This window comes from Carettochelys insculpta, chromosome 2, assembly GCF_033958435.1.
Source record: "Carettochelys insculpta isolate YL-2023 chromosome 2, ASM3395843v1, whole genome shotgun sequence".
Classification (NCBI taxonomy): domain Eukaryota; kingdom Metazoa; phylum Chordata; order Testudines; family Carettochelyidae; genus Carettochelys; species Carettochelys insculpta.
In genome coordinates, this window is record NC_134138.1 from 221,491,537 (window position 1) to 221,505,329 (window position 13,793).

At 49.1% G+C, this 13,793-nt stretch overlaps 1 protein-coding gene across 1 annotated transcript in view; it reads right to left on the minus strand.

The window, feature by feature from the left end:
* Positions 1-13,793, minus strand: part of LOC142008313 (histone deacetylase 5-like) — a 161,728-nt gene that overhangs the window by 33,454 nt on the left and 114,481 nt on the right. The window contains exon 5 of the mRNA XM_074985495.1: positions 235-368. Within this exon, the coding sequence (XP_074841596.1) occupies positions 235-368 (134 nt within the window). The remainder of the gene's footprint in view (positions 1-234; positions 369-13,793) is intronic.

A 13,793-nucleotide genomic window follows, 5' to 3' on the forward strand; every position in this document is an offset into this window, starting at 1 on the left:
GTGTTGAGTCCTTTTCAGGATCAAGAATAGTTTTGTAAACCCTAGAGAGTCATATAAATATCTGAAGGTGGGGTGCTTATCAAACCAAAATAACTTCTAAATCTTCTGTGTTTTGGTTGTTATAAGACATACGCAAAAGACATTTATTTCTGAACATAGGACAAATTAAAAGAGAACATAACTTTTCAAAAACATGGATTATCTTCTGAAACCTTTGGACTTATTTTTTTTTACCTCATTTCCTAGAAGGGCATTTAAACAGGCTTCAGATGCATCACAGATGGCAGTAAGGTCATGTCCTCCCTCCAGTGCCAGCACCACATGACCAGCTGCTAGCTTCAGCAACTCTTTTGTTAGGTGACCAAAACCTAACATGCAAAAAAAGCAACACAAATTATTTAAGCAGAACAGATATTAATGGCATATTCTACAATTGCTGTATCAGAAAGTAGGAAATATGAGGATATGGTACAGAAACATAAGATCAGAACCATGGTCCATTTAATTCAGTAAACTGGCTCTAACACTGATCAGCACTAAATACTACAGAAGAAAGTGTAATTGTACCCCCAAAACACCTATTGCAATGATATTTGTACAAAATATGCCTTATCAAAACAAAAAGCAGTCAAGTAGCACTTTAAAGACTAGCAAAATAGTTTATTAGGTGAGCTTTCGTGGGACAGACCCACTTCTTCAGACCATAGCCAGACCAGAACAGACTCAATATGTAAGACACAGAGAACCAAAAACAGTAAGCATTGACAGAATGACCTAAAGGTATGTGTGTTGTTGAAGAAGAATTATCGCACTGTTCTGGAAAGGGAAACAGCCGAGCTGGCTTTTATATTCAAATTCGGCACATTAACACATGGTTTAAATCGTGATGGGAACTTTCTGAGTCACGATAGGGGCTCGTCTACATACTTGGCTCAGTCTAATTCTTGACCTTCCCCCCCACCCCTCCACTCTCTGATTTGCTCACCTTGATTATCTTTTTCTGATTTGTCCTCCTTGCTTACTGTTTTTGGTTCTCTGTGTCTTAAATATTGAGTCTGTTCTGGTCTGGCTATGGTCTGAAGAAGCAGGTCTGTCCCACGAAAGCTCACCTAATAAACTATTTTGCTAGTCTTTAAAGTGCTACTTGACTGCTTTTTGTTTTGATAGTGTATGGACTAGCACAGCTTCCTCTATTCCTCTATTTTACTATTAAAATATGCCTTGTGAGATATCATAAGAAAGCCTATAACATACTTAATATAATTGTAAAATGCATGCATTAGTTATATGTGAAGCTGTGAATTCACACTGTGTGATGTTATTAGAACATGTTTACAACCAGACAGGTTAGCCTAGGTAAAGGTGATAAATAGGTCTGTCCTAGAAAAAGTACTGCAGATTTAGCCCAGCTTACATATTAGCAGTAAATGAAACCATCATGCTAAACCAGTAGTGTTTATCCTGATCCTGAACTCAAGAGGCAGAGATTTAGCATGGTTCCAGAGGAACACAGGAGACTAAATTGCCAGGAAGACTTCCTGACTTCTAAGACATAAACATTGCATTTGTAGATATAAGGAACAGAGGCCACATCTACACTAGCAAGTTATTTTGTCAAATCAGGCTCTTTTCCAAAAGAAGACATGGAGCGTCCACACACAAAACTTGCTCTTTCAGTCCAAAATTGAAAAAAATGTGGCTTTTCTTCCAAAAGCCCTCTTCCACTCCTGGATCAGGAAGAGTACCTGCTTTTGAAAGCATCTTTAGAATAAAAGCATGTGTAGATGCAGGCCCTTTATTTGAAAAAGCAGTCCTCATGGTGCCAGTTTTTTCAATCCCGAGCCCATTCTTTCAAAAGAGTGAGGGCTGTGTGGACACTCTTTACTGAAAGAGTGGATCGATCTTTCACTCCACTTCTTTGTGCATGGGTGTGATCTTTCAAAAGAAGGTCTTCTGGAAGAGATCTTCCGGAAGATCATCTTTCGAAAGGTTGCTGTAGCGTAGACGCAGCCAGAAAGTGCGTCCATCTTTTATCCTTCATCATGAAGAAAGCTAAGGCTATGTCTACACTAGAGTTTTGTAGACAAAACTGGAGAATTTTAGACAAAACTCACGGAGTGTCTACACACAAAATTCATTTTGTCTACAGGCACTGTTGACAAAAAGCTGTGCAGATGCTCTAGGAGGCCCTTCTGTTGACAGAGCAGACCAAAAGAGATGATTTATTGACAGAAGTTTTGTCGGAACATCTCTTCTGACACTAATTTCTGTAGACAGATGTTTCTAGTGTCGATGTAGCCTAAAAGAAAAAACAAAAACAAAAACCCCACAGTTTGACTTCCTTGATGGATCCTGAGCAGGCTGTCCAGTAAAAGCTGAAAAGGAGCCTTTGGGTAAGAGACATTGCCTTGAACAAAACTGGCTAAATTGAGTTTTAGACATGTAGATGCATTTTTTTCACTTTGTACAGAGACCAGCACAGTAAGGCCCTGATCTTAATGCACTGCCTCAATATAAAAAATAAATAATATTCCATGTTACCTGTTGGTGTTAGTTAAAGCCAAGCCCTAACATCCATCTCTGGAATAAGGCTTAGTACACGCTGGAGCTGTTCCCGGTATACGAGGTAGCTCTGCCAGTGTTCCTCAGCACTGATCCACAACACTCTAGATATCCCTGTATCATAGCCAGAGGCTGTCAATGGCATTCCACTGTCTCAAGCTTTCTGAGGATATTCAACTAAGATGACCCCGCCACTTAAATTTAATCTGAGATTAAAGTTAGGTAAAATTCTTTCATTATTTGCTTCATCAAATTTTATAAAAAGATGGATAATCTGGGTAGGAAAATGATTGTGTAATCTCCAAGGGCAGATTTTGCCTTGACTTGACTTCCCTTCCAATGTTTAATGGCAGGTAGGATCTTGAGACTTTTTACATTAAATTCAGAACACACTTGCAGTGTGGGTCTCACACTTCGATCCGTTCTGTTGTAGTTGCTCTTCCAACAGTGGTTCCTACCATCTCCAGAGCACTGCATGTTCCCTTGCTTTAATAAACTGATTGGCAGGACACCCAGGAGATCTTGGGATTCAGAAATATATCTGTAGAGTGTTCCTCTCTTTCTGGGCGAGACGAGAATGTAGTAATTTGACATTGCAATAAATAAAATATTCTGGCAAAATGTTCTGGTGCACAGAACGAAGCCTTGACTCTGCAATCATTTACACCAATGCTTAACAAGTAAGCACCTGAACATCTCCATTTATTTGAATGGGACCTACAGCTAAGCATGGCTATAATTATGTGCAGTATTGGGTCCTGAATGACTCCACATTTTGACTAATTGATCGCAAAACTCTACTTGCCACTTATCCCAAGGCTGATTCCAGAACTCTTAAAGTGGAATGTTAATTCTTTAAACCATTTCATAACCTACTGTAGCAGAGAATTGTGGTTATGACTTGACTGAAGCCACTGTGGTTCAAATCACACATGGCTTAAAAAACAAACAAAAATTTAAATCTCTCATTTAAGGTCAGCCTTCAGGCATGGGAAGGGAAAAAGCTTGGCAAAAGACAAAATTAAGCAGGCTAATAAAAGTTAAGGAAGGAGTGGAATAAGGCTAACCTTTGATCATTATCCAGTTTCCACTTTATTTTACCTAGAGGATTTATTTCTGTCTGCATACTATATATGTGATCTTCAGACTCAGATGAAGACATTGCCAGCAGCGGTACCATGAGATGAACACCAAACAATGAAAGGAAATGAAGAAGAATGAATAGTTCATGGATTCCCCATATCCACAGCTTTGTGAGAAGTGCAACATGACTTTAAGGCCAAGTGTACTTGGCCCCAGAGCATAGCGCTGCTGCCAGTAGAGCTATGCTAATGAGGTTTCCAGAAATTGCAGGTGGTTTCCTATTTGCATACTCACATGGCTAATTAGCATAGCTGCACAAGATTTCACTCTCAGCAGAGGGAGTTGCCAGCAGTAAAGAGGCCATGTGGACATGCCTTTGCTGGCTAAACCCCCTTCCATTGCCAGTCCCTTATCCCTGAAAAAATGTACACAGGGAATACAGCCTATTTTGAAATAAGCCATAGTGTGTCCAATGGTTTTGTTTCAAAATAGGATCTATTGTGTATACATGCTCTATTTTGAAACAGCTGAGGGCTATTTGGAAATGCATTTTGTGTGTAGCAGAGCTATTTTGAAATTACTTATTCTGGAATAGCTCTTCCAGAATAGCTTAGTTTGAAATAAGGCTGCTGTGTAGACATATCAGCTATGTCTACACTGCATTCCACTTTCAGAAGCAGAATGCAAATGAGGAAGATCAGAAATGCAGATGAAGTGCATGTTTAAATATCCTGTGCCTCATTTGCATATTCTCACGTGACCTCACTTCCAGAAGAACCTTTTCCAGAAGCAAAGAAACTGTGTAGACATCAAATACAAATCCCATTGTTGAAAGAACCCTTTTTCCTGAAACAGAATAGTTTGTTTTTGAAGGACCCCTGTCTACACAGTTGCTTTTGATTCTGGAAAAGCCTTGTCCAGAGGCACAATCATGCGAGAATATGCAAATGATGCAAGAGATATGTAAAGCCTCCCCTGATCTGCATTTCTGATCTCGTACATTTGCATTCTGCTTCCAAATGTGGAATGCAGTGTAGCCACAGCCATCCTAAGGTCCCTCACTTCATGCAGCGTCTGTCAGGAAGGGAAACTTCTACTGAAACCAATACTCTGCACAGTTTGAAAGCAATATACAACCGCAAGAGTCACTGTCACACCGTTATATGCTGGCAATAAATTCAGAGTCTCTCCCAAGAGATTTTTTCTTCATTTTGAAAACTGTACACAATACTTCTTGTCATAGACATTATTACCAGGTTAATTCATCAGCTTGCTTGCTTCAAACTACAAGCAAACAATTGCTCTCTGATTTGCTCACCTTGATAGTAATTTTTCTGATTTGTCAACCTTGATTACTATTTTTGGTTCTCTGTGCCTCAAATATTGAGTCTGTTCTGGTATGGCTATGATCTGAAGAAGTGGGTCTGTCCCAGGAAAGCTCATCACCTAATAAATTATTTTGTTAGCATTTAAAGTGCTACTGGACTGCTTTTTTGTTTCATTATCATTACAGTATTCACTACTTACTTACTAGGAGATGTCCACATTATCAACTGTACAAGATATACCACACCCAATCAAATTCTGGGATGAAATTAATCAGACAGTAATAGCAAAATATCTGTTAACATGATAAAGGGTTGCCAAATTAAAGCATTATGGATGGAGCTTTTCTCCAGCATGGTTACCCAGAAAGCCAAGGTGACTTGCTAGAGGGAGAGGAAATTACTTTAGCAAACAGTACCAATGCTTCTTAGGACTGAATGAGTTATGGAAAGTCTTAACAAAGACACTTGGATTATGTGCCACTATAGCAACCTTAGAATGGTATTAGCTTCCTAAAGGAAATACCCTGGAGTACAGAAGTAACAAAATGGAAATAAGGAATCCCAATCAAGTAATGGTTTTAAGATGCCCTGCAGATCATGCCAAATAATTGTGGGGAGAAGTGAGGTAAGCACTGTGAAAAGAGGCCGCCATCTCTCCTGATAATATGAGACTGAGCATGTATTTAAATTCCCATGTGACCAACACTGGGGTGACTGGAGACAGGAAGGGGTCAGATAAGCATTTTTAATCGTAAACCCTCAGGTTCGCCCAACTCCTCAAAACCAGTAGCAGAGTCATTTCTTGGCATCTCTGCTAATATTGCTGACAATAGTTCCAGCTGCAGTGATAGCTTCCAAATAGTTTCATTTTAGCCTTGCCATATTGCAAAAAGAGTCTGCTGTTGCTACCTACGTCTACACGTGAAGCCTACATTGAAGTAGCTTATTTCGATTTGGAGACATCGAAATAGGCTATTTCGATGAATAACGTCTACACGTCCTCCAGGGCTGGCAACGTCGACGTTCAACTTCGACGTTGCGCAGCACCACATCGAAATAGGCGCTGCGAGGGAACGTCTACATGCCAAAGTAGCATACATCGAAATAGGGATGCCAGGCACAGCTGCAGACAGGGTCACAGGGCGGACTAGCGCTTCCGGGGCAACAGCTAGCCGCTCCCTTAAAGGGCCCCTCCCAGACACACTCAGCCTGCACAGCACGCGGCCTGAGGAGCCATAGGCACACAGACCCCAGGCGACGCAGGCATGGACCCCCAGCAGCAGCAGCAGCAGCAGCAGACAGAGGTCCACCCAGCCCTCCCGGCAGGAGCAGGGCTCGCCCTGATCCATGCCATGCGGGAGGCAGCTGAGCACCTCATTGCCACACCGGAGGAGGAGCTGCCCCCAGGGCAGCAGGGCTCAACCCCCAACTCTGCAGCACCCTGCCCCCCCCCACCTCACACGCCGCTGCCTGTGGAGCTACCCCACCAGCACCGACTGGTGGGAGTGGCTGGTGCTTGAGGAGTGGGACGACGACCACTGGCTCAGGAACTTCAGGATGAGCCGGCAGACATTTATGGAGCTGTGCCAGGGGCTCACTCCCGCACTCAGGCACCAGGACACTGCCATGCGGCGTGCCCTCCCTGTGGAGAAACGGGTCGGCATCGCTGTCTGGAAGCTGGCCACTCCAGACAGCTACCGATCCGTGGGACAGCAGTTTGGTGTCGGCAAGGCCACCGTCGGGGCTGTCCTCATGGAGGTAAGAGGACCCACGGGGGGAAGGCAGGGCAGGGGAGGGGGGCCCGGGCAGAGGACGGCAGGGCAGGGCAGGGCGGGGGAGGGGAGGGCAGGGCAGGGCAGGGCCACACACACCCTGCTCACCCCTCATTGGTGCTCTCCCATGTGCTTTCCCTGCAGGTTGTGCGTGCCATCAACGCCATGCTCCTGCACAGGCTCATGAGGCTGGGGGACCCAGATGCCACCATCGCGGCCTTTGCCACACTGGGCTTCCCCAATTGCTTCGGGGCTCTGGATGGGACTCACATCCCCATCCGCACCCGCATCACAGTGGAGGACGCTACATCAATCGCAAGGGCTACCATTCTGTGGTCCTCCAGGCCTTGATGGACAGCCGGGGCCGTTTCCAGGACATTTATGTGGGCTGGCCTGGCAGCACCCACGACGCCCGGGTTTTCCAGAACTCGGGCCTGTGCCGCCGGCTGGAGGTGGGGACCTACATCCCCCAGCGGGAGATCCCTGTGGGGGACACCACCATGCCCCTCTGCGTCATTGCAGATGCGGCATACCCCCTCCGGCCCTGGCTCATGCACCCGTACACGGGCCATCTCTCTGCCAGCCAGAAGCGCTTCAACCAGCGCCTGAACCACGCGCGCCAGGTGGTGGAGTGCTCATTTGGCTGCCTGAAAGGACGCTGGAGATGTCTCCTCACCCGCCTGGATGCGGGCCCCAACAACATCCCCCAGATTGTGGGTGCCTGCTGCGCCCTGCACAATTTGGTGGAGAGCAAGGGGGAGGCCTTTTTTCAGGGCTGGGCTGTGGAGGCTGGCAGGGCCGACCTGCAGCCACCCGCTGCCCCCAGTCGCCAGGTGGACCCCGACGGGCCCCGGGTCCGGGAGGCCCTGCGGGCCCACTTCAATGATGAGGCTGCAGGGTGAACTCTGCCAGGCCCCCCACTGCCCACCCCTTCCTCCACAACACTCCCTGCCCCTACGCCCACACCACGGAGCACCCAACCGCACCCCCCCCCACACTCTTCCTGGACAAATGACAGCACGCACTTGTGGCTGAACTTAAACTGGTTTTTCTTTTAGAACTCTTTTTTTTTTAACTATAATTAAAACAAGAACAAACTATATACAAGACCTCTTCTAACAAAAGTATTCTGTACAAATAAAACAATAATAAAAAAGATTGCACATAATGGATACGTTGGTCAATAAAAAGAAAAACAGGGATGATAAGGAAGGGGAGAACTATTTACATGGGGGGACGGGGCAAAGGGGGGGCACAAATATAAATGAAATGGGTCAATAACAATCCTCTTTTCTGACATAACTATATACAAGGGGAGGGCCACGTCCCGGGCCCCACACCCCTAAAGTCCGGCACTCGGGGGTGGGTGGCCGGGAGCCCCGCCTCGGCCGCAGCCCTCTCCGGGGCTGGCTGGGGGCCGGGCGGACCGGAAGATATGACTGGCAAATCTCAGCTGGCCCCAGGTGTCCCTCGGCGGTCCGGCCCTCAGTGGTGGGTGGTGGGGCGACGGCGGCTGGGACGACGACGTGCGGAGCAGCAGGTGGTGCGGCGGGTGGAGCAGGCAGGGCGGGCGCTGCAGCGGCTGGCGCGGCATGGGGGGCCAGGTAGTCCACAAGACGGTTGAATGTCTCCATGTAGGCCCCCCATGCCTCTTGGCGCCAGGCCAGCGCCCGCTCCTGCAGGTCCAGGCGACGTTGGTCCACCCGCAGGCGCTGCTCCGCGACCTCCAGCTGCCGACGATGGATGGCCAGCAGCTGGGGGTCCGTCGCCGTCGGGTGCTGTTGGGGGGTCCACCGTCTAGCCTGCCGTGGGGCCGGTCGGTCCTCCGCCGAGGGGCTTGCCTGGAGCAATGGCCCCGGAGGGGATTCCGGGACCACTGATGCCTCGCCGGTGCTCTCTTCCGGTCCTTCCGATGGTGCAGCTGTGGAACACAGGAGGAGGGGGGGAAGAAGAATGGAGACAGGCGTTAGTGTGGGCCCCGAGCCGTGACCCTTGTCCCCCCACCCCTGTGCTGCAGGTTCCCCATCCCCGTCCCCGGGAGATGCTACTGGGATGGATGGGGTTCAGGGGTCCCCCTGCACTGCACCCCGTCCCCTGGCGGGAGTGACTCTCACTTCACTCAGCAGGGTCTGAGAGCAGGAGAGGTTTCTTAGGCAACAGATGCCCGGTTTCTCTTGGGAGTGACCGCACAGCAGTCAGAGACAGTCCTTCCAACCCGTCCTGGGGAGAAGACCCCAAGGGGTGCCCCTCTGGGGTGTGGCTTTCCCCCTCCTCAGGCTGGCTGCCTTCCAGCTCTCCCTTCCCCTAGCCTCTACCTGCAGCCCCCACCCCGATTCAAAGCCAGCTCGGCTCCTCCCTCCTCTTTGTTCAGGGCAGAGATGTCACCTGCCAGCTGTAGCCCCAGGATCATCCTTTGCCCCTGGGAGCTATTCAGCTTGTTGCTCATATCTAGCCTGAGTCTCCCTGTTGCACTCCCCCCACTCCATCACATGCTGCTGCTGCGGGGTGTCCCACCCCCTCCTCCCGGGGGACCCTCGAGGTTCCGCTCCCCCCTGCCCCAGGGATGGGGCATGGCACTGTCGTGCGGGGTGGGGGGGGCAGGGGCTGATGCACTGCTGTGAGGGACATGGCCCTGCTGTCCTTGGGGCCATGGCCATGTGGGCATGTGGGGGGCCCTGGGCACATATCTATTACCCCTGTCCCTCAACCCCGGGGGTGTACACCAGAGGGGGGTACATACCTGTCGGTTCACTCCCACGGTCTGGAGATCCCCGGGGGGCGGACGCCCGGCTGCTGCTCCAGGAGGGCAGGAGGAGGATCTGCAGCCCGGACTCTGCAGAGGAGGAGCCCCCCTCCTCCTCCTCCTCCTCCTCCTCCTGCCACGATGGCCCGGGGGTGGGCTCCAGGGGGGGCCCCCAGGGTGCGGGGCTTACCTCCGGGGCGGACTCCGGCTGCAGGGCCTGCTGGGGCTTGTTGGCCGAGTTATCAAGGGTGGCCGGAGGGGAGGAGGTGTGCCGGGGGCCCAGGATGTCCCTGAGCTCCCTGTAAAAGGGGCAAGTGACGGGGGCGGCCCCAGATCGGCTGGCCGCATCCCGGGCCCGGGCGTAACCCTGCCGCAGCTCCTTAACCTTACTCCTGACATGGTCAAGAGTGCGGGCAGGGTGACCCCGGGCGGCCAGGCCCTCGGCCAGCCGAGCGAACGCATCCGTGTTCCGCCTCTTGCTCCCCATTACCTGGAGCACCTCCTCCTCACTCCAGAACCCCAGCAGGTCCCGCAGCTCGGCCTCTGTCCAGGAGGGGCCCCGCTGCCGCTTCCCAGCCTGGCTGCCGGGCTGGCTGGCCTGGCTCCCCTGGCTCCCCTTGGGGGGAGTCCCCTGGGGGGGCTGGGGGGGCTGCCGGGCAGCCATCGCAGGTGCTGGCCCTGTTCTGGGTGGCTGAGGGACGTGCAGGCTGGCCGCGTGTCTAGGCTGCCGCCTGCACGTTCCCTCAGCTTCCTGCACAGGAAGGGAGGGGGAGGGGACCTTTAAGGGGCCGCTCCACGTGGCCACCATTGAGCCGAGGGACTGGAGAGAGCGTCTCTCAACCCCTCAGCTGATGGCTGCCATGGAGGACCCCGCAATTTCGACGTTGCGGGATGCGCAACAACTACACGGTCCCTACTTCGACGTTGAACGTCGAAATAGGGCGCTATTCCCATCTCCTAAGCCGTGTCTACACATGCACACTACTTCAAAGTAGCGGCACTAACTTCGAAATAGCGCCCGTCATGGCTACACGTGTTGGGCACTATGTCAATGTTAACATCGACATTAGGCGGCAAGACGTCGAAGCCGCTAACCCCATGAGGGGATGGGAATAGCGTCCTACTTCGATGTTCAACGTCGAAGTAGGGACTGTGTAGTCGTTGCGCATCCCGCAACATCGAAATTGTGGGGTCCTCCATGGTGGCCATCAGCTGGGGGGTTGAGAGACGCTGTCTCTCCAGCCCGTGCGGGGCTCTATGGTCACCGTGTGCAGCAGCCCTTAGCCCAGGGCTTCTGGCTGCTGCTGCTGCAGCGGGGGATTCATGCTGCATGCACAGGGTCTGCAACTCGTTGTCGGCTCTGTATATCTTGTGCCGTTTAGTGCAAGTGTGTCTGGGAGGGGCCCTTTAAGGGAGCGGCTGGCTGTTGAGTCCACCCTGTGACCCTGTCTGCAGCTGTGCCTGGCACCCCTATTTCGATGTGTGCTACTTTGGCGTGTAGACGTTCCCTCGCTGCGCCTATTTCGATGTGGTGCTGCGCAACGTTGATGTTGAACATCGACGTTGCCAGCCCTGGAGGACGTGTAGACGTTATTCATCGAAATAGCCTATTTCGATGTCTCCACATTGAAATAGGCTACTTCGAAGTAGGCCTCACGTGTAGACGTAGCCATGATAAGGATAGCGGCTTCGACATCTCGCCGCCTAACGTCGAAGTTAACTTCGAAATAGCGCCCGACACGTGTAGCCGTGACAGGCACTATTTCGAAGTTAGTGCCGCTACTTCGAAGTAGCATGCACGTGTAGACACGGCTGCTGTGGTGTATAAGTTTGAGTGTATGGCAGAATATCTTTTGAACAGAGCAGATTCAGATAGAAGTTTAAAAGGAAAAGTAACATTAAAAACACTAAGGCTATGGCTACAGTAGAAGCAGCTCAGATTTTCTGACAAAATATCTGTTGACAGAGGGCAGCCACACGCAGACATGGATTGAAAGAGCTATTCACTCTGTCGACAGAGCGGCTGGACTGCCTGGCCACTCTCTCAAGAAAACAGCCAACCAGAAGCACAGCAGGCAGGGCTGCCCAGTATTCTGGAAGCCCTGTCTGTTGACAGAAGGCCCCTCAGAGCATCCACATGCTTTTTTTGTCAACAGAATCTGTCAGCAAAGGCACTCTACCTCATCTGGGAGAGACAGATGGTGGAAGTGCTGAGTTTTGTGGACAGACTATTGATAAAATGCATTTTGTGTGTGGATGTGCAACGAGTTTTGTTGAAAAAAAATTCACTAGCGTAGCCGTAGCCTAAGAGTTTGATTGTAGGCTCACCTTAAATGGGCATCTCATTTTGAGCCTACAGTTTGGCAGATGAAAATAATTGCAGGGACAACTCAGGCCCTTCAGATATCTATGTTTGTGAATTGGTGGGTGCAGTCCACTGCTTAGATGCATAACGGGCTTAACTGTGCCTACAATTACTTATGCCCATGAGTGAGGGCACAAAAAAGATGTTATTTTTAAAACATCTGTCCCTGTGGATATTGAACACTGATTATTTCAAGAAGGTAAAATAGTAACGAAAACATTTATTGCAGGGTGGCATTTTCTAAAGGCTACTATGAATGTGCTGCAACAGTAAATTTCATAAGACACTGCAGTAGCCAGATTTTTTATTATGTATTTATTTATAATAATAAATCCTTTTTTATTATTTATTTATTTTGTGCCAGAAAACTCTGAGAAGGGTTTTGTGCCAACAATTATTTTCAGGAACACTTTTTGTAAGTTATATGTTGAAGCACCCGTTTCCCTTTCAGATCCAGTACTTAGATATCCAGGTTTGCTAAAACCTTAGACTTAAATGGGTTCAGAGCAGAGGTAGGCAATAAAAAAGTGGCAGTTCATCTCCTAGGCTGGGGTGGATAGCATGCCATACTGCTCCCCGATGAAGGTTAAAAGCACAGTATGCAATGTTTCCCACTGGAGCAGAGACCTGCACACATGAGCTGGCTGTCCAGTGGTCACCCTCAAAGCATTCTGATGGAATGAGCTAGTGAGTAGAGAGCAAAAAGACATGTCATTTCCTAAAGTTAACCAAATTAGCTCCCCCATGCATAGGAAAAATAACATCACTTTTTGGTGCTGTACTCTTAGCTGCCTCAAAGTAACAAATGTTCATAAAGTCTCCCCAATAACCGCTCTGAGAAAGAAATAGTTACCACTATATGGTATCATATAGCGTAACCAGAGAAGAGATCATAAGGAACACATGGTAATGCATTGTGTCTACTCCTCTCTAAAGCAGATGGGAAGGTCACAAATGAAGGGACTCATTGAGGTTTAGTATTGTGGTACTTATTCTTTCCATAAACTGTACTATGAATGGTTTCTATGTTCTCTTCACTGAATGTGCACAGGATCCCTGGGCAAGGTGCAAGGGGGCAGTGCCACACTCACTGAAGTGCTTCATGGGGCTTAGGCAGTGATTTAAAGGGTGTGGGACTCTGGTAGCCACCACTGCACATTAATGGTAGCAATGGCCAGGAATCCTGAGCCCTTTCAAATCATTTGGCCCCCAGGCAACTCTTCCCTTCCCCCGCCCCCCCACACTCCATGTTGGTGGGCCTGCATGGGCAAAATTCATATTCAATAGGCTCATAGATCCCAAGACCACAGGGGATCATCATGGTCATCTACTTCAACATAACACAGACCATGGGACTTCCCAAAAACATGTGGCAGAGCACGTCTTTTAGGACAGCAGGCAAAATTGGCAATTACGATGAATCAACCACAGCAGTTGGTAAGTTCTTCCAATGGTTCATTACTCTCACTGTTAAGAACTTACACTTCATTTCCAGTCTGTATTTGTCTTTCTTCAATTGAATCATGTTATATGTTTCTCTGCTAGATTGAAGAACCCATTATGAAATATTTGTTCCCCATGTAGCTTATAGACTGCAATCAAGTCACCTTCTAATTTCCTCTTGGATGCAATGAAGTATGAAAAGGAAGTAGGCAACACTTGGTGGGGAAAGAACAGGTTGAGAGCTATTTAGAAAAGCTAGACATACACAAATCCCTGGGTCCAGATTTAATGCATCCAAGGGTACTGAGGGAATTAGCAAATGTCATTACACAGCCTTTGGCCATTATCTTTGAAAACTCGTGGAGATTAGGGAGAGGTCCGACTGATAAGTGATTGACAGCTCAATGTCTGGTTGGCGGTCAGTTTCAAGAGGAGTGCTCCCAAGCATTGGTTCTAGGGCCAGTATTGTTCAACTTCTTTATTATTAACCTGGACGA